Source organism: Ctenocephalides felis, unplaced genomic scaffold (assembly GCF_003426905.1).
Source record: "Ctenocephalides felis isolate EL2017-DRISC unplaced genomic scaffold, ASM342690v1 CF-g0.4_SCAFFOLD_00845, whole genome shotgun sequence".
In the NCBI taxonomy this organism is placed as follows: Eukaryota; Metazoa; Arthropoda; class Insecta; order Siphonaptera; family Pulicidae; genus Ctenocephalides; species Ctenocephalides felis.
The window spans coordinates 8450277-8469983 of NW_020536999.1; the positions used below are offsets into that span (position 1 = coordinate 8450277).

Consider the following 19707-nt stretch of genomic DNA (forward strand, 5'->3'; position numbering starts at 1 on the left):
ACCAGAGTCTTCAGCAGGCCTGGTTCCGTAACAGACCTCAGAACCAGATCAAATAAGCAGTGCTGCTACTTGTTCCTCGATTCCTGTCTGCAAAGTAGTATGGTACCTAGTTTGTGGTTGTGGCGATTTCGGAATTGTTTGTCGCCTACTACGACGCTGTAATTGGATGCACACCAAATTTCTTGGTAGTAAAAATAGTCTTTGTCGTTGATTTTGAAAATTTGCAATATTAGGTAGAGGCGGTTTATAGAAAATTGTAAAATGGTAAAGTGGTAAAATGGTAAAATTCATATTAAAAAGTATTAGTATTGATGTACATAAATCATTTATGGCAACGTGGTGGAAGAGTTAAAACACGATGAGAGGATGTAAGAGATTATTATAAAACCACATGTGTATATATCGTACCGGGAAGAGGTTATATATTTTCCATAACGTCTGTTGGAGTCCTCAGCTTCAAAAGCACTATTCAACAATCAAGGTTTTTATCTTTAGAGTGCATCGAGTCGTTATTATTATAATAGTTTAATTATCCACATAGTTTAATTATAATAATAACGACTCGATGCACTCAATCCACATGTTATAAAAAGAATGACTCAATGCAAAGTTTGCACAAAAAGGATTGAATTGAATCCATAGATGAAAGAATAGAATGATTGAATCGCCCTGCTGAAGTGGGGGAACATACCGTTAATGTGCGAACTTCAGAATAGTAATATGAATTTATCCAGGATAATTAACTTCTCGAATTAAAAATGCGCGCGCGTATGAATGTGTACCATATTTTGACCGTTCATCAGCGTTTAAAACAAAAACTGCTGAACCGATTACAAAATTTAAAAGCCATTTAATGAAACTCGATGAGCACTCGTCGATTTTATTAGTTTTTCGAGACAATCGGCCGAACCGGTCATTTGTAATTAGCAGAAAGGCAAAATTTTCGTCCACGGTTTATTAAAAAAGAACCTGAACCTATATAATATTCAACTATTCAACTATTCGAAAGATATCTCAAAACCAAAAAACTAACTATTACAAAAAAAAATACTTTCGCTAAAATTGTGACAACGTGGCCATGATCTCGTGATAGCGATGCCGCCCGATTTAAGGCGATGGCTTGTTACATCTTTTGCCCTCTACTTTAAAATATTGTTATTGTTAAAAAATACGGTACTCGTATTTAAGATAATGAAATAATTTTTGCACGCAACCTTTAACCTGGCTCTGAAACAGAGTCCTAGAATATAATTATTTGCTCTCTAATTTAAAAATAATATTGATAAAAACTAATATTCTTCACGTTCCGAACAAAAATTTTAAAATATTATTTGCCCTCTACTTTAAAATAGTATCGTTAAAAAATACCACACTCTACTTGTTTTTGAGATAATAAAAATAATTTTCCCGCAATATTATTTTTTGGCCCTCTACTTGAAATAGCATCTTTAAAAAATACTATACTCTACTCGTTTTGAGATCATTAAAATAAATTGTTAACCCCGGTTTGAACAAAAATCCTAAAATGCCATTTGCCCTCAACTTTAAAATAGTATAGATAAAAACTAACTATTTTTTCTTGTTTTTTTAGATAATAAAAATATTTTTTCCAACAAATCTCTTACCCTGGTCGAACGAAAATCCTAAATATTATTATTTGCCCCCTACTTGTAAATAGTATCGATAAAAAATGATATATTTTAAAATATTTGTTTCTTGCAGTTCTCTAACCCTCCTATTAAATATTATTATTTGCCCTCTACTTTAAAATAGTATCAACAAATATACTATACTTTCTTCTTGCTTTGAGATAACAAAAATATTTTTTTTCTGCAAAGATTATTATTTGCCCTCTACTTTAAAATAGTATCAACAAAATATAGCTATACTTCTTGTTTTTGAGATAATGAACAGATTTTTTCCCGCAAATATTATTTGCTCTCTACTTTAAAAAATATCATACTCTCTCTACTTGTTTTTGACATAACGAAAATAATTTTTTTCCTCAAATATTATTTTTCTCTACTTAAAATAGTATCGTTGAAAAATATCATACTGTGTTATTTGAGAAAGTCCTAAAATATTATAGGCCTAAGACAAGTAGTTAAATTATAAGAAAACATACTATAATTTTGTATATCAATTAGAAATCGCATTCCTTAGTTCACGATGAAAGCAAAATTATTATTAAGGTAAAATGACAATTACACCTGGTTAATTATCATGGTGTGTAAACACAGAACAAATGTGCTTTACCCTGTTTTAGTGTTTTGCGCACTCAACAGAGGGCCAAAGTAACAGAATTCTTTTTAACTTTTAAATCTTTACATGCTTAATATTTTTCTAATAAAGATTTTTGTGATTTAGTTGAAAATATATTTTTGTAGCCGTATATATAATGTTCTAATTTCATTTGTTCGAATAATCAAGTTTTTCTTTTTCTTTAAATAAATCTAAGTCAGTGGCGCCTCTATTATGGAGAGCACTCTATGGAGAGCGGAAAGAATTAAAATTGAAGTAATGGCAATGCTGCCGTGTTTGTGATCTATTTACACTTTTTTATCCATGTTAATTATGTATCCACAATTATAAATATCTCTTACTTTAATATTAATAGGAGAACGGTTAAATTTCCTTAGAAGATCAAATTTTATACAGTTTTTCTTGTTAATTTGTATTTTTGGTTATCAAATTATTTTAGGCTATATATAAATTGCAGTAAATTCCAACCCTTACAAAATGAACATAAAGCTAAAACGTCCAAAAATTATCTTAACAGCAAATTGAATATGAAACAAATATTATATGTGTGCTTTGTTATTTTTATAAAGCATTGATGAATTTAAAAAAAAACATGGAAAATGTTTTATATGTTGAATGATAGGACAACGCTATCTTATGCAGTGAAAATTGTAAAAATGTTTATTTATTTGCTGTGCGACCAGGCGTATTTACATATAAACAAGCAATGAAGCATCTAATGATAACTGCATCATTGACGATTCTGTATCATAACATTCTTCCTTGCTTGTTTATTTGTAAAATATACCTGGTCGCACAGCAAATAGATAAACATTTTTACAATTTTAACTGCCAATAAACAAACATAAGATAACATTGCCATGACAACTCTATGTTATGCCCCATGAATTCTAAGTTGAATTAGTTATCGATGAGATGATTTGCATGATGAATGATTCCAGGTGTTATTTTTAACTAAAACCTCAACATGAAAAGTACTTCAAACCTATTTAATTTTGCTGATGTGTTTATAAAATAAAAGTTTGCATGATGAATATAAATTTTGCCATAAACCTCTTTAACACCGCCACCCACCTCAATCAACTTCAAATTTGATGAAAAGACCAGTAGAAAAATTTGGTGCACATACAGTTACATAAATAGAGGCAGATATAAATATAAAATATGTACAAAATATGAATAAATTTCTAAATAACATGTATTTGTCTTATTGAAAACAAATTTATATATCCCATATATATGAAAATAAGCAGCATGTTGCTTCAAGCGTATGTCGATTTCGTTTGCAACAAAAAAAATAAAAACATTTACCAATTTTACATGTAGCCTTTTACTAAATTTCATTTAGAACAGAAAATGCAATGAAAACAAAAAATAGTAGTAAACCGAACAGTTTTTTAAAAAAATACTTTTTATTATCGACGTTTTGGATTAAGTATGATCCATCTTCAGGAAAGAAGCGTACAAAAATCAAAACGTCACCAATAAATAATATTTTATTACTATTTTTAATATAATTCGTTTACTCTGTTTTCTTTATCTTTTACCTCTTACATTTAATAGCAACAGATACCACCAATACAATATTATTATTGTATTTACATTTTTCTCCCCAAAAGTGTCGATAAGCAAAACAAATCCCAAAAAGACTTTGCAAAATCGAAAAAAAAAAACGCAAAAAATGTTCTCATACCTGCAAAAGCGCTGGACCCATTACAGGAACTAAAAAACCTTGATACAAAAAATCGAGCAGTTGTTGTCTGATCATGGGATGAGCCACCTGAGAACAATAATAAATATAAAAATAACTAGATGCAATTTACTTTATAATAATATATTACGTACATTTTTTTTTTTTAGATTAATTATTAATTATTACTTGAGTTTTTAATGTTATAATATAATGATGATATTTTTACTGTGATAAGAATAGTAATTGTATTGAAGTAAGTTGTAGTATATATTGAATTTAGATAAATATCTATCTATAATAAGACTCACTTGAACGACAGCATTACAAAATTCTAATGAGTTCATAAATACGGATAGTTCAGGAATATCGTTAACATCATCCGGGGTTAATCTGTGCCATTCTGCTGATTCTATGTCCAAATGTGTTGGCAACAACGAGTATAAGCCACTTAGTCCTTGAAAAATAACAAAACGTAACCACTATAAATATTATTAACACTTTAACCGTATTAACACTAACAATTGTGCAAATATAAAAGAGTCTAATAAAAGATTGAAATATCCTCCTTACAAGTGAAGTTATTCAAATTTTTTATACCCAAGTGTAAATAATATATTATACTAATATTTAGTAAGTTTTATCTAGTTTTTAACAATGTGAATGAATCATAATGTCCGAAATAAAAATTAAAAGTTATTTGAAGAAATGTAAATGATTTTCCGAAATTCACATACTGCTAAGAAATAAATGTTCCAATAAGTTTTGTATAAAATTTTATTATGAAAATGTATAAAACAGTTTTTACTAGATTTTAGTAAAGTTGATCTAGTTTTTACTAATTAAGATGTTTGGAATGAAAATTTTAAGTAATTTGACAAAATGTAAAAAAATGTCCGAAACTCACATCTTGCTAAATATATTACAAGAAAATAAATGTTTCAACAAGTTTTATTCAAAATTTTATTATGAAAGTGTATAAAACGGATTTTAATAACACTTAGTAAATTTTATCTAGTTTTTACTGATGTAAACAAATTATAATATCCTAAACAAAAATTAAAAGTTATTTGAAGAAATGTTAAAAAATGTTCGAAATCCATATATTATTAACTATCAAAAAACTGAAGTCTGCATTTCAACTATGAATTATTCAAAATTTCAATATGAAAGTGTATAAAACAGTTTTTACTAGATTTTAGTAAATTTTATCTAGTTTTATTTATGTTTACAAATTAAAATGTTTGAAACGAAAATTTTAAATAATTTGAAGAAACGTAAAATAATGTCCAAAATTCACATACTGCTAAATATATTACAAGAAAATAAAATGTTCCAACAAATTTCATGAAAAAAATTATTATGAAGGTGTATAAAACAGTTTTTACTAGATTTTAGTAAATTTTATCTAGTTTCTACTAATGTAAACAAATTATAATGTCCTGAACGAAAATTAAAAGTTATTTGGAAAAATGTAAAAAAATGTCCGAAATCCATATATTATAAATTATCAAAAAACTGAAGTCTACATTTCAACTATGAATTATTCAATATTTCAATATGCAAGTGTATAAAACAGTTTATACTAAATTTTAGTAAATTTTATTTAGTTTTTATTAATGAGTAAAAATTAAAATGCTTGGAATCAAAATTTTGGGTTATTTGAAAAAATTTAAAAAAATGTCCGAAATCCATGTATTATGAATTACCAAAAACTGAAGTTTGCATTTCAACTATGAATTATTCAAAATTTCAATATGAAAGTGTATAAAACAGTTTTTACTAAATTTTAGTAAATTTTATTTAGTTTTTATTAATGAGTAAAAATTAAAATGCTTCAAAATGGGAATCAAAATTTTGGGTTATTTGAAAAAATGTAAAAAAATGTCCGAAATCCATGTATTATGAATTACCAAAAAAACTAAAGTTTGCATTTCAACTATGAATTATTCAAAATTTCAATATGAAAGTGTATAAAACCGTTTTTACTAGATTTTAGTAAATTTTATCTAGTTTTTATTAATGTGTACAAATTAAAATGTTTGAAATGAAAATTTTAAATAATTTGAAGAAATGTAAAAAAATGTCCGAAATTTACATATTGCTGATATCAAAACATTAAAACAAATGGTGAAAAACTAAATCAATTGAACCTAAAAAAAAACTACCCACAAACACTATTAATTAATCATATGTAAATCAATGTTTGTAACATAAAAACGGGTATTTTTACCCGCCCCGCGTATAGTGTGTTAAAATCATTAAATAAGATCATTAAAATATTTAAAATTGGGCTATAAAAATAAAATATATCAAGCTCTCAGTTACCTGTGGCAAGAACAGGACACAAATTTGAATGTTTCGCAATATACATTCCAATATTTGTATTTTTCTTTGACAAAGCCATGCACAGCAATAATGCATCTCGTGCTTGATGACCGATTGGCCCCTCCCGGTGTACAAATGGTATCAGCAGTGAAAAAATTACAAAACTGGAAATAATAAAAATTAATAAAAGAAATCAAAAACCTGTATGAACATTATTATTTGGTTTAGTTAAACTTTTGACTATTTGATATATCATTATATTTATGAATAATATTTATTCAATTATTGCAATTAACACAAATTTATACCAAAATGTATAAAAATAATGAAACTTACAGCATAGCATTTGCAAATTGTAAAAACAAGAAAAATTATTCATTTTAAAAAATTATCATATGTTCACACAAGCTTTTTAAAATATGAAAATTACTTACTTTGTGCTACCGTGATCCTGAGGTGTAAAAAAGAAGAGATCTAGTAAATGTACATTCTGCATTAACGACACACATAACTGATTCAACAGTACGACTAGCCTAGCCTCTACATCTCTAGGAAATATTTCTCCTTGGCACGATGCTAATAATTTTAAAAGAGGCCTTACAAACGGTTCATGAACTAGCAAATGCTGTCTCGAATTGCTGACTAATATCTCATAGAGTTTTAATTGTTCTAATTTAACAGCATTGTTGTACCTGGGTAAAAGAAATATGGAAATATATATATATATATATATATATATATATATATATATATATATTCAATAGATAAGTCCTGGATTTTTTCAATATATTGATTGTTTCTTTTCCGAACAGTAAATCCAAACAAATTGTTTTTTATTATTGGATTTACTGTTCGGAAAGAAACAATCAATATATATATATATATATATATATATATATATATATATATATATATATATATATTAAATTAAATTTATACTAATATTTTTTTTATACCTTCCGGTAGTTATTCCCCATTCATAAAGCTTATCCAATAAATTCTCGCTCAACAAATGTTCCAAACAAGGTGTACTGTGTGTATTTTCTTCTAACGAAAGAGCCTGCATGGAATTTGTTGCAACATTGCTGTTTGTTACAGCAGAATGCCATAGATTTTGCTGTGTCGTCGGTGTAGATGATGTCTAAAAAAAAAGATAGTAAAAATAGTAAAATTGAGTAAATTTAATTTGGTTTTCAAAATATACCTGTTTCGATAGAGATGGTTTGCTGTCATGATGTAATTCAAGTAGCAATAATGTAATTACGTGATCTAAATGGCTTACTACTCCTAAAACATCATCGTGGGTTGGTGGTCGGTTTATCTAAAAATATAATAGATATTAAATACATAGTAAAATTATGTTTTTTTGTTGTAAATATTTTTAAATATATTCCAAGTAATATGTTTTTCTAAAACGGAATGGAAAGGGCGGTAAGGACAAAGGTGGGAAATTTTACAAGTGGAGGATGTAGCATAACCTGTGGTGTTCCACAAGGTACTGTATTAGGACCTTTATTATATCTATTATAGATCAATAACCTTAAAGACGCAAATTCAAAGGGAAATTACATAGTATATGCAGACAATACTGCCATAGTATATGCAGATAAGGATAAAAAAAGACTTGAAGATACTATAAACACAGGACATGAAAATATACACCGAGTGGCTAACTGAAAATAAACTAGCATTTGACATCGATAAAATAAAATACATATATTACAAACATAGAAAAAATACCGAGAACACTAAAATAAATATTAAAGTAAATAATAGAGAAATAGAAGAAGTGGAAAGCATAAAATACTTAGGACTGATAATAAATGAAAAACTGACATGGACAGAACAAATAAACAAAATCAAAAAAACGATAAGAACATTAACAGGGGCATTGAAAAGGATCCACCCTTTCAGCAAAAAAAATAAAATACTGATTCTTAAAACGCGAATAATACTTATAATTTAAATGGAATAACAACATGGAGCCAAACAACTAAAGCAAACTTAAATGACATACAGAAAATAATGAATAAAGCCACAAAAATAGCATATAATTTTCCACATTTAACACATACTTACAGAGAGAAACAAATAATCATTCACTAAATAACATAATTAAAATAGAAAAATGAAAAACTAATACACAAAATGAAATTTAACCGAATTAAAACAAGTGCAACAAGACATAAATCAAGATATACATGAACACTACACTAGACAACACAACAATTTTCACAATGAACACGATAGAAGAAAGAACTTGAGAGAAAATGTCATATGGAGTGCCAGCAAAATATATAACGAATTGCCAAACGATATTAAGATGACCAACAATGACGATAAATTTAAAAGAAAAATAAAGAAATACTATAAGGAAATTGAAGACAAAGAAGTCTAAAGAGTTATATATAAAAATATTTTAATTATATATAGATATATTAACGAAATAGATATTATAGTCAAATAAAATGTATATATTATATGAAAATGGTTTTTCATAATCTCTCATACCAGACACCTCTGTCTGACTGAGATATGAAAATAATGTATATATATAAATAAATAAAAATAAAAAACCTTTCGAAAGTCCTAGTTTGTACATTTGATCCAATTTTATGGATTAAATATTTGTATTATACAAAAATATAATAATTAAATTGAATTGAATTTATGTTTTTTTATATTTCTAGCGTTCATTTTCATTGTGATGCAGAGTGATATGAATGCTGTAGCATTCAAATTTTGAGATCATATAAGTCTAAATTTGAATTTAATTTTATATAACCTCAAATTTTTGTAATTATTATACAAAAGCTAGCAAATAAATGATTCTTTGGGTATTTTCGTATTATTTTATTATTTCTCTATAAATGAATTCATCTAAAAAAATACTTGACGTGAATGTGATAGCATTCATAGTACATAAGGATTAAAATATCATAATTTGATTAGCTTTATAAATCAAAATTCAGAATTCACAATAAATTTAAAAATAAAATGATAAAAAAATTATTGTGAACAAAATATGTTCATCATTAATGATATTCTCAAATTTGAATTCGGCTAAACAAAAGTTTTCAAGATTTTTTCTCAATTATCATTTTCCCAGTATATCATTTTACACCAGTTTAAAAATAACTTTTACAACTCTAACCTGTGATTTTTGTATAATATCATAAGCCTGTTGCCAATGTTTGCAAAAGCTATCATAACAAGCCTTAGGGTCACAATTTGTATTCGAATCCAAAGCCCTCACAGATCCTTGTCGAGAAAAGCTGTTCCTCAAAGGGCTGGACCTCAACCAACTCATTTTTTCTTATTCTTGTATGAATCATCAAATACACTGATATGGCACAATCTGTACTTTCATTGTGATAACTTCTATTCAGAATTGACATAAACTAAACTAAAAGTAATTCACATTATTTTGAATGTGTGGTTCATTATTTTTTATGGCTTGAGAACTGGGACGAGTGGATTTGACACAAATTGAAAATCTGTCAAAATAGAATAAATATGGTTAGTTATTAAATGGTACAAAAAAGAATTGATGATGTATTATTTGAACTGTGAGTACCTTAATTAATTGCTTTATCTAAAAATAATAACGGGTACATCGTGGGAATACTATTAAACTATTTTAATAAAATAAACAAATAATGCAAAACTAGTCGAATTTTTTTGCTATAAATACCATGAAGCTGCTGACAAGAGTGACAAGATGGAAACATGTGACTGTTACCAACATGCACCACATAGATGGAACTAGTTGATAAAATTTTTGAAAATGAATTAAAAATGTTAAAATTAAGCATATTTATTATTAAATTGTCTTTTAAGTGCATCATATAAATTCAACTCCACATAAATATTTTATCATAATGATAATTTTTGTCCAAAATCTTCATATGTGAATGTACGTTAAAAAAATGAGACTTTTATTTCAAATTTAATGTCTGTTGCTATCTTCTTTTGCTAAACCAATTAAAACAGATAACCAGATGACTTCCGTTGCAAGTTAAATTTGATAAAGGAAACAAATGTATAGTTCCAAATTGCAACACCGATACGCAGCGCCACTGATTAACTTTTTCGTTAATCGTCGTTAAATCGTCGACTAAAAACTGTATCCGCACATACGCTTGTACCTACATAAATACACACATTCTCACAAGAATTCGTTTTCTTTCTAAAGTAGGCAAAAAAAATTCTTTTAGATTTTTTGTCCTTGATATAAAACGCTACAAGTGACATCCGGTTACCAGGATACGCAGCGCTGCTGGTTAACTTTTTTTGCGTTCCAAAACCGCTGGACCTGCCGTCTCAAATATGTGATTAATTCTTAAATTAGTCAATACAAGTAAACTGTTTATGAATAATTCTAATCGGACGCTCCGTTCTCTGCCATTTTTTGCACTTTTTGTTTCATATCTCCAAAACGACTGGACCTGCTTTTCAAAAAAAAAAAAAAAAATAGAACGTCTCCTTGTCAATGGGAATCGAATGTTTTTCAAACTAGTGGTGCATAGCATTGTGCCTCGAGACAAATTGCTGGAACATTCCGTATCATAATTAAATATTCCAGGAAAAAACAGTAATTAATATATATTGATCAGTAATTAACAATTCTTTTAAATATTATCAGATAGATAATTATAAATGCTCTATATTTTGTTGCTTATACATCATATATCGACGATCTGATAGCATAAAACACTTAAGAATGTTTACATTAAGAAGAGATGTAGGATAAATCCATCTGAGGATGTATTTCTTACGATTAGAATAACGCATTTGAAATATGTATATATATGTATATACTGAATTGTAAATTTAAAATTCATATTTGAAGTGTTACCTTTGTAAATTTTTGATAATTTTGAAAAAAAATATTTTCTGAAAATTTTGAAAATTGCTTGAACCGTATAAAGTAACTTTGAAAATTAACAATCTTGGTACGAAACCTTACAAAATTCTAACAAAATTAGTACTAATTTTTGAAATTTTTATCAAATATTTGATAATTTGATGTGCATATATCTAATGATCATTTTTGGCCGCCAAATTTCACATTTTATTTTTTTTTCCATTTTTTCGTCTGTATCTCCAAAACTGCTAGACCTGCCTTACCCAAAATTTTATCAATTCTTCATTTCGTCAATACAAGTAAAATGTATTTTGAAACATTCAAATCGGGTACTCCGTTCTCTCAAAAACTGAATTACCGTTTTTGGCACTTTTTGCCCCGTATCTTCGAAACGGCTAGACCTGCCTTTGACAAAAACTAATCAGCACGTTTCCTTATCAACAGAAATTGAATGTTTTTTGAATTATTGAAATCGGTTGAACCGTGTTCCCGAAATCGTCAACGAAAATTTGTATCCGAATACATACACACACACACACACACACACACACACATAAATACATACATACACACACAAGATATGTAAAAATTTTCATTTTCGATTTTTTGTCCTTGATATAAAACTTTTATTGAACAAAGTAAATTACAACTCTTACATAATATTTGTAAAGTAAGATTTTTCCATAATTTTGATCACACACAAATAATAAATACTTGGAAGTTATTTATAAAAAACCTTGACTTAAATCTTATTATATTCTTAATTGTATTTATCATGTGTATGTATTTAATTTCCTTTGCATATGACATCAATTTAACAAATTATATTACATTACTCTCTATTGTTTTCCACCAAATCCACCCATGAGGTTTCCTAAGCCTCCCAGACCTCCGGCAGCACCTTGCTGCAGCTGCCTCATCATATTTTGTAACCCGCTCGTGCCCCCCAGCTGGTGCAGAACCCTCGGGTCCATCATTTTGGCCATTTGTTGATTCAATTTGGCCATTTGTGTGGGGTTGACATTCTTGGCCATATCTCCGCCTTTGAAGAGACCTTTTACGCCTCCCATTTTTTTAACTACTGCAGCAAACTTTGTGTATTGTGTAATGAGTTCTTTTACTTCTCGTTCGGTGACACCGGAGCCCTGGGCGACTCTTACAACACGACCGTTTTGTTTTGTGAATAATTTGGCGCCGTCTCTGTTGTCCAGTTCACCGTCATTCATACTGTCCATCATTGTCATGAATTTTTTGAGACGGGCCATTGATTCCTGCTCGCTTCCCTAATATAATTGAAAATTGTAAATATTATAATTAACAAATATAAAAATATTTATTAACTTCCCGAAGGAGAAGTTTATGTTTTCATCAAAAAATCCGATTCGCTAATTTTATGTTTTCTCGACATTTCAAGCCATTCTGAATCGAATGAGACCAAATTTAAGGAAAAAGTATGTGTGTGTGTGTGTGTGTGTGTGAACAGATTTTTTACCGTAAATCGACGTTTTCTCCAAAACGGCTGGACCGATTTCAAAAATTTAAAAGCCACTCGATGTATCTGAATGAGGACTATGTTTGTCAATTTTGTGCGACGATCGCCCGGGCCGTTCTTTGTAAATTGCAAAAAAGTGAAAAATTTTCGTCCACGTTTTAGCCCGCAATTCTGAATCGATTTTGAAAATTCAAAAACCGTTCGAAAGACATTGGTTGGGAATCGTGCTGATTAGTTTTTGGTAGAGATCGGCCGGGCCGTTTTCTTGTAATAAAGTTTTTTAAAAAAAAATTTCGACGATTTTTATGATTTTTTTTTGACGATATTTACCATAGTCTTCTAGATCAGGGGTCGGCAAGCTTTAACTGTGGTGTGCCGAGCCACTCTACCAATATGATTCAGGGTGCCGCCTGAAATATATAACCAGGGTCTGCGGGAGAAGAATTATAACCAAATTTATCTTTCAAACTTTTGTATTAACTAGTGGGTGCATGGCATCGTGCCTTAATTCAAATTGCTAGAACTTTCCTTACTGAAATTAAAAATCTTGGTACTGAACCCAAAAAAAATTACACAAAATATGTACACAGTATTAAAATCTCTATAAAATATCTGATAATTTGATGTACATAAGTCCAATGGGTGTAAAATTACTACAATGTTTGTAACAATACTACAATGGGTGTAAAATTACTACAAATGTTTGTAACGAAAACTACAATGGGTGTAAAATTACTACAATGTTTGTAAACAACACTACAATGGGTATAAAATTACTACAATGTTTGTAAACAATACTACAATGGGTGTAAAATTACTACAATGTTTGTAAACAATACTAAAATGGGTGTAAAATTACTACAATGTTTGTAAAAATACTACAATGGGTGTAAAAATACTACAATGTTTGTAAAAATACTACAATGGGTGTAAAATGAAATTAAAAATTAAAAATTAAAAATTTGCTTGACAAGAGCCTGAAATAATATCTATTATTATTGATTACGGCTTGCTTATGAATAAATAAATAAATAAATAAAAATTACTACAATGTTTGTAAAAATACTACAATGGGTGTAAAATTACTACAATGTTTGTAAACAATACTACAATGGGTGTAAAATTACTACAATGTTTGTAAAAATACTACAATGGGTGTAAAATTACTACAATGTTTGTAAACATTACTACAATGGGTGTAAAATTACTACAATGTTTGTAAAAATACTACAATGGGTGTAAAATTACTACAATGTTTGTAAACAATACTTCAATGGTGTAAAATTACTACAATGTTTGTAAAAATACTACAATGGGTGTAAAATTACTACAATGTTTGTAAACAATACTACAATGGGTGTAAATTACTACAATGTTTGTAAACAATACTACAATGGGTGTAAAAATACTACATGTTTGTAAAAATACTACAATGGGTGTAAAATTACTACAATGTTTGTAAAAATACTACAATGGGTGTGAAATTACTACAATGTTTGTAAACAATACTGCAATGGGTGTAAAATTACTACAATTATATTTCAACATTTTTTCTTATTTAAAAATCACTTCGTCTCGATATATTTGCGATTGCCCTGATTATTTTGTAGAGTGCCATGCAAAACGCCCGCGCGTGCCAAGCTTGGCACGCGTGCCGTAGGTTGCCGATGCCTGTTCTAGATCATACTAACATATTACGGCCCTACGACAACTCGTTTAGCTTTAAAAATTCGTCAAAGTTTGCAAAAATTAGTATGGTCTTTTTGGCATTTGTCGAAATTAGAACTTTCATCGACGTTTTCTCAAAAACGCCTGAACCGATTTCAGAAATTTAAAAGCCATTATTTGATGTATTTCGGTGAGGACTATCGTTTGTCAGTTTTGTTCGACAATCTGCCAAGCCGTTTCTTTGTAGTTTGAAACAAAGTGTATAACTTTTCGTCCACATTTAAGCTCAAACTACCGAATCGATTTTAAACTAGTGGTGTATGGCATCGTGCCTTAAGGCAAATTGCTAGAACTTCCCGTACCAAATATTATTATTTTTTTAAAAACGATTAATATTTTTGAAAAATATTGACTTAGAAAAAATTAGATTTTTGAGAAACTAGGAATTTGACAAAAAATTACTTTTTTTGAAAAAAAATTTTTTTTTTTAAAAAAAATGTTTTCTTTATTTTGACATATTTTGGAAAATCTGAACTTTTTTACAAAGCAATCGTACTCCTTTAACTGCGCATAGAGACGAATTATCGAAGCGCGTAAGCGCCGCGTCGCCGTCTAACGAATAAACATTGGTACGGAACCCATAGGAATGTAAACCAAATTTATACTTATTGATAAAATCTCTATAAAATATCTGATAATTTGATGTGCATATGTCTAATGTTCATTTTTGACCGCCAAATGGCATTTTTTTTTTACTTCTTTCATTAGATCTCCGAAACCGCTAGACCTGCCTTTATGAAAATTTGATCGGTTCTTCTCCTTGTCAATACAAGTAAAATGTTTTTTGAATTATTAAAATCGGACGCTTCGTTCTCTTAAAAACTGAGTTACCGTTTTCGGCACTTTTTGCCCCGTATCTTCGGAACGGCTAGACCTGCCTTCGCCAAAAACTAATCAGCACGTCTCCTTATCAATACGAATCGAATGTTCTTCGAATTATTCAAATCGGTTGATCGGTGTTCCCGAAATCGTCGACGAAAATTTGTATCATACACACACATACATCCATTTTTTCTAAGGTATGCCAAAATATTCAGAAACCTTTGAAACGTCGAGAAATGCAAAAATTTTCATTTTCGATTTTTTTGCGATTACTATAACTTGCCCTATGGTAAGTTAACAAATATTGAAATATTTTTTATTTCTATTTTATACTTACCTTAGATATGAAGTCTTGTGAAAATCCAGGAATCATGCCCATAATTTGTGAAAACGGTCCCATTTTCATAATATTCTGAAACTGTTCATACATATCACGCATTGTAAACTGCCCGTGTTTTATTTTCTCTAATAATTCTTCATTATCATCCAATTTTAATTCATTAACTTTATCGATCAAGCCTTCTATATCACCCATACCCAACAACTTGCTTACGAAAGGTTTAGTTTTAAAAGGTTCTAAGTCGTCTATGTGTTCTCCTGTACCTATAAAGATAATAGGACTATTTGTGGCTGCTACAGCTGATAAGGCACCTCCACCTTTAGCATGACCGTCCAATTTTGTGATAATAACCGAACCAATGTCTACTTTTTCTTTAAAAGCCTTCGCTTGTCCTTCACAAGCCTGTCCAATAGTAGCGTCCATGACGAAAATAATATTATCAGGACGTATAGCATTAGAAACTGCTAACATTTCCTCAAACAAAGATTCTTCTTGCTTATGTCTACCACTGGTATCAACAATAATAAATTCAAAGCCTTCCTTCTTAAACATATCTACACCATCTTGGGCAATAACTACAGGATCAACTTCTGTGTAGCTACCGTAGAAAGGGATTCTAGCTTTTGTACAATTTTGTTTAACCTGATCGTAAGCACCGGCACGGAAGGTATCAGCACAGACCAGGCAAGATTTCCAGTTCTTTTTTAAATAATGATAAGCGAGTTTTGTACATGTTGTTGTTTTACCTGAACCTTGTAAACCTACAAACATGATGACGTTCGGTCTGCCTTTAACAGGTTGGAAGGGTTTTACTCCGGGGTCTACAAGTTTGACAAGTTCTTTGAACACTGCTGACTGGATCATACGTCTCTTGTTGAGGCCTCCAGCCATTTCTTCAAAGTCGATGACAGATCGTACATTCTCTCTTAATTTTTTGACTAAACGAATGTTGACATCGGCTTCTAGTAAGGCTGCACAGATGTCTTTTAACATAGAATTTAAAACCTCTTCATTAATTACAGTTGCTTTACTCAGCGACTGTAACGCAGAGGTTATCTTGCGTCCTAAATCTGCTAACACCATTTTGATAAACTATATATATATACAACTATATACTTAATAATTAAATATAATATGTCAAATTATTTCTTTTACTAAATATATGAATTTTGTCATAGCACAACTTTAAATCAAATGTAAATTCTGCCAAAAACATATGCTATATCGAACTATTTGTTTACTAAGATACATGCATTGTTATATAATTATTAACAAAAATTGTATTTCAATAAGAACATGTTTTGTTATACTTTGTTGTGAATCTTTTTAATATTTTATAATTATTTTTGAATCGAAAAATTCATCTTGACATATGACAAAATATAAAAGTCGACACACGTATCAATACAAGCACCAACATTAGAAATAAACGGAGCTGTCAACACAGAACAAGTTCAGAACACTGCCAACAAATAATACAAATTTTGAAATACGAATCTTGAATTATGTATTTAAAATAATCGTTTGTGTATTTAAATATAATTAATAACAATTAATTATTAGACTCCTTATAAGGCATATTGCCAAAGCAAGTTGCATGATCTTTCAGATACATGTAAATAACTAAATACACACTTAAGGGGTTATATACACAGTTTGCATTTTCTGAAAATCGTTTTTTTTTTTATAATTTTCCGTAGAGTAAGTTTATAGTAATCGTAAAAAAATCGAAAATGATTTTTTTTATATATATTTACGTTTCAGGGTTCTGAACATTTTGGCATACCTTAGAAAAATGGATGTATGTGTGTGTGTGTGTGTGCGGATACAAATTTTCGTCGACTATTTTGGGAACTTCACCGATTTGAATAATTAAAAACACATTCGATTCGTGTTGATAAGGAGACGTTCTGATTAGTTTTTGGCAAAGGCACGTCTAGCCGTATCGGAGATACGGGGCAAAACATGCCAAAATGGTATTCAAGTTTTTAAAAGAACGGAGCGTCCGATTTGAATGATTCAAAAAACATTTTACTTGTATTGACAAAATAAACAATTGGTGAAATTTTTGGAAGGGCAGGTCCAGCGTTTGCGGAGATCTAGTACAAAAAAGTAAAAAGGCCATTTGACGGTCCAAAAAGATCATTAGACATATGCACATCAAATTATCAGATATTTTATAAATATTATAATGATAAGTACAAATTTTGTGTACATTTCTATGGGTTCCGTACCATTGTTTACACGGTAGACTACGACGCGGCGCTTACGCGCTTCGATATTTCTACTCTAAAAAACAGTTAGTCTTATGCAACGTTTTGCTTTTAAAAAAGTTGAAATTTATCAAAAAAAAAATCAGAATATAAAAAAAATCAAATTCCTACAAAATTGTTAAGTTCAAAGAAGTTCTAGCAATTTGCCTTAAGACACGATATTATGCACCACTAGTTTATTGGTATTATCAAAAAAATAGTATTACTAGATATTTAACCTTAAGGCAAATTCGCATAAACTTCCCGGTGTATGTGTAAATAATAGACTAAGAAACCGATTCTGCCGCATAATAGAAAAATGTTATGGCAAAGCCATGTTATGAAGAACTTTTCATATAAATATTGACAAAAGCCATGTCGTTGGTGTGCATTCAGGCATATTTTTCAGGTGTCGGTAGAAAATATAACTTAGAAACCGCACAACGTCAAAAAAACAACTTAGATAACAGAGTCTTTCTGACTCAGCTCCATAACATAAAAGTGACGTTGCAGTTTATGTGTGAAACGCCTGAATCCACAGCAAATACATGACATTTTGACGGTATTCAGTATGATGCATTGGTATAATGTATGCAAGTTGAAGCGTAACATGGCCTTGCCATAACATCTATAAGTATTTCGATTTGTGACTAAATACATACAAGTTTAACTGATTTAAATTATCATTTAATAAAACGAGTGTAATTCTTATTAGTATTACGAAGCAATTCATACAATAAATTTTCAAGTTGAGATATTTTAATAATCGTTTATACATTCTTTTTGCATTTAGGTTCAACAGGTTTAGGAGGAGTCCATATCAAAATCTTAGGCCTGGTTGTAGAATATGGATAATACTGGTCTCTGGTTCCTGTTTTTATTTTCGTTATGTTCTAACGAATAACAATGGGGTAAATTATCGGATTCTGGTGGATTTGCTGTACGATGATGTAACCAGCCTTGCCACTCGGGAGAACCCTAAAAAATATTTGTAATTTTTATGTTTTTCATAACTATCTTCAAGCGTATTTTTGTATTATTATATTGGCCATGAATACAGCTATCTTCATGACGGTACCGGAAAGTAGCTACCCTGAATCGAGCTTATTTTAGCCTTTGAGCATTAATTGTAATAAAAACTTGCTAAAAATATCATATTATATAAACAAATCAGTATTTTTACAGTCCAAAGTTCCAAAGGTTGAAATCTAACCCAACAACCTATAAAGCTTTTCATGAGACCTTTACAAACTATTTGAAAAAAAAAGAAGGAGCATATGCTATTATGAAAGTGTAGTATGATTCTAAATATTATTTATATTTTTTTTATTTACCTGAGATGCATCATAGTTTAGACCATGATGTTCAGCATACACAACCCATCTATTTGTTGGAAAGAAATATCTTGGATTTTCATAATATTTATTTCCATATCGATCCCTACCAACATATTTGCCGATTTAAGACTATCCATTCTGTTTGTCAATAATTTTTTGATTTTAGATTAATTTATAACATCAATAAGTTACATTCTCACCTGTACAATGTATAAATGCTTTTACGAATGCCTCCATTAAATTTGATGATTTTTATAAGATTTTTCATTGGTTCAATAGGACTCATTATTAAATCTTTAATTAACGATGCCATTGTGAGTAATAAATAATTAAATAATAATTAAATAATTTCAAAATATTTTTATTTAAGAATGCACAAGTAAAAATTGTCAATTTGTTAAACAGTCAGTTGTTTTTTTTTTAACTTAAAATGAAAATTTTGCATTTTTCGACGTTTTGAAGGTTTCTGAACATTTTGGCATACCTCAGAAAAATGGATGTGTGTGTATGTATGTATGGATACAATATGGATTTGAATGGTTGAAAAACATTCGATCAAATAACGTAACGTATCGAGACAAAATTCACA

General features: G+C 29.2%; 3 protein-coding genes across 3 annotated transcripts in view; all 3 read right to left on the minus strand.

The window, feature by feature from the left end:
- LOC113363268 (UPF0518 protein GJ17503-like) overlaps nucleotides 1-9979 on the minus strand; it is a gene marked incomplete at its 3' end in the record, with an annotated part of 23817 nt that extends 13838 nt beyond the window's left edge. The window contains 8 exon segments of the mRNA XM_026605758.1: nucleotides 3956-4042; nucleotides 4264-4409; nucleotides 6281-6444; nucleotides 6715-6972; nucleotides 7237-7421; nucleotides 7485-7601; nucleotides 9435-9777; nucleotides 9858-9979. Of these exon segments, the coding sequence (XP_026461543.1) occupies nucleotides 3956-4042; nucleotides 4264-4409; nucleotides 6281-6444; nucleotides 6715-6972; nucleotides 7237-7421; nucleotides 7485-7601; nucleotides 9435-9590 (1113 nt within the window).
- Nucleotides 9980-11865: 1886 nt separating this feature from the next.
- On the minus strand, nucleotides 11866-16612 carry LOC113364225 (signal recognition particle 54 kDa protein-like). Its single transcript, XM_026606717.1, has 2 exons — nucleotides 15527-16612; nucleotides 11866-12430 (listed from the first exon to the last, which is right to left on the minus strand). Exons 1-2 carry the CDS (start codon nucleotides 16610-16612, stop codon nucleotides 11987-11989), a joined length of 1530 nt encoding a protein of 509 aa, XP_026462502.1. The 3' UTR covers nucleotides 11866-11986.
- Nucleotides 16613-18609: 1997 nt separating this feature from the next.
- On the minus strand, nucleotides 18610-19431 carry LOC113372531 (probable NADH dehydrogenase [ubiquinone] 1 alpha subcomplex subunit 12). Its single transcript, XM_026612873.1, has 3 exons — nucleotides 19319-19431; nucleotides 19116-19221; nucleotides 18610-18759 (listed from the first exon to the last, which is right to left on the minus strand). Exons 1-3 carry the CDS (start codon nucleotides 19429-19431, stop codon nucleotides 18610-18612), a joined length of 369 nt encoding a protein of 122 aa, XP_026468658.1.
- Nucleotides 19432-19707: the final 276 nt, after the last annotated feature.

Bases quoted from the DNA above. Each gene is read 5' to 3' on its own strand.
- LOC113364225 (XM_026606717.1), bottom strand. From the start codon at position 16,612: ATGGTGTTAGCAGATTTAGGACGCAAGATAACCTCTGCGTTACAGTCG. The intron at 12,431-15,526 runs GTAAGTATAAAA...CAATTATATTAG, and splicing joins CACAAGACTTCATATCTAAG to GGAAGCGAGCAGGAATCAAT.
- LOC113372531 (XM_026612873.1), bottom strand. From the start codon at position 19,431: ATGGCATCGTTAATTAAAGATTTAATAATGAGTCCTATTGAACCAATG. The intron at 19,222-19,318 runs GTGAGAATGTAA...ATATGTTGGTAG, and splicing joins AGCATTTATACATTGTACAG to GGATCGATATGGAAATAAAT. The intron at 18,760-19,115 runs GTAAATAAAAAA...AATATTTTTTAG, and splicing joins TAAACTATGATGCATCTCAG to GGTTCTCCCGAGTGGCAAGG.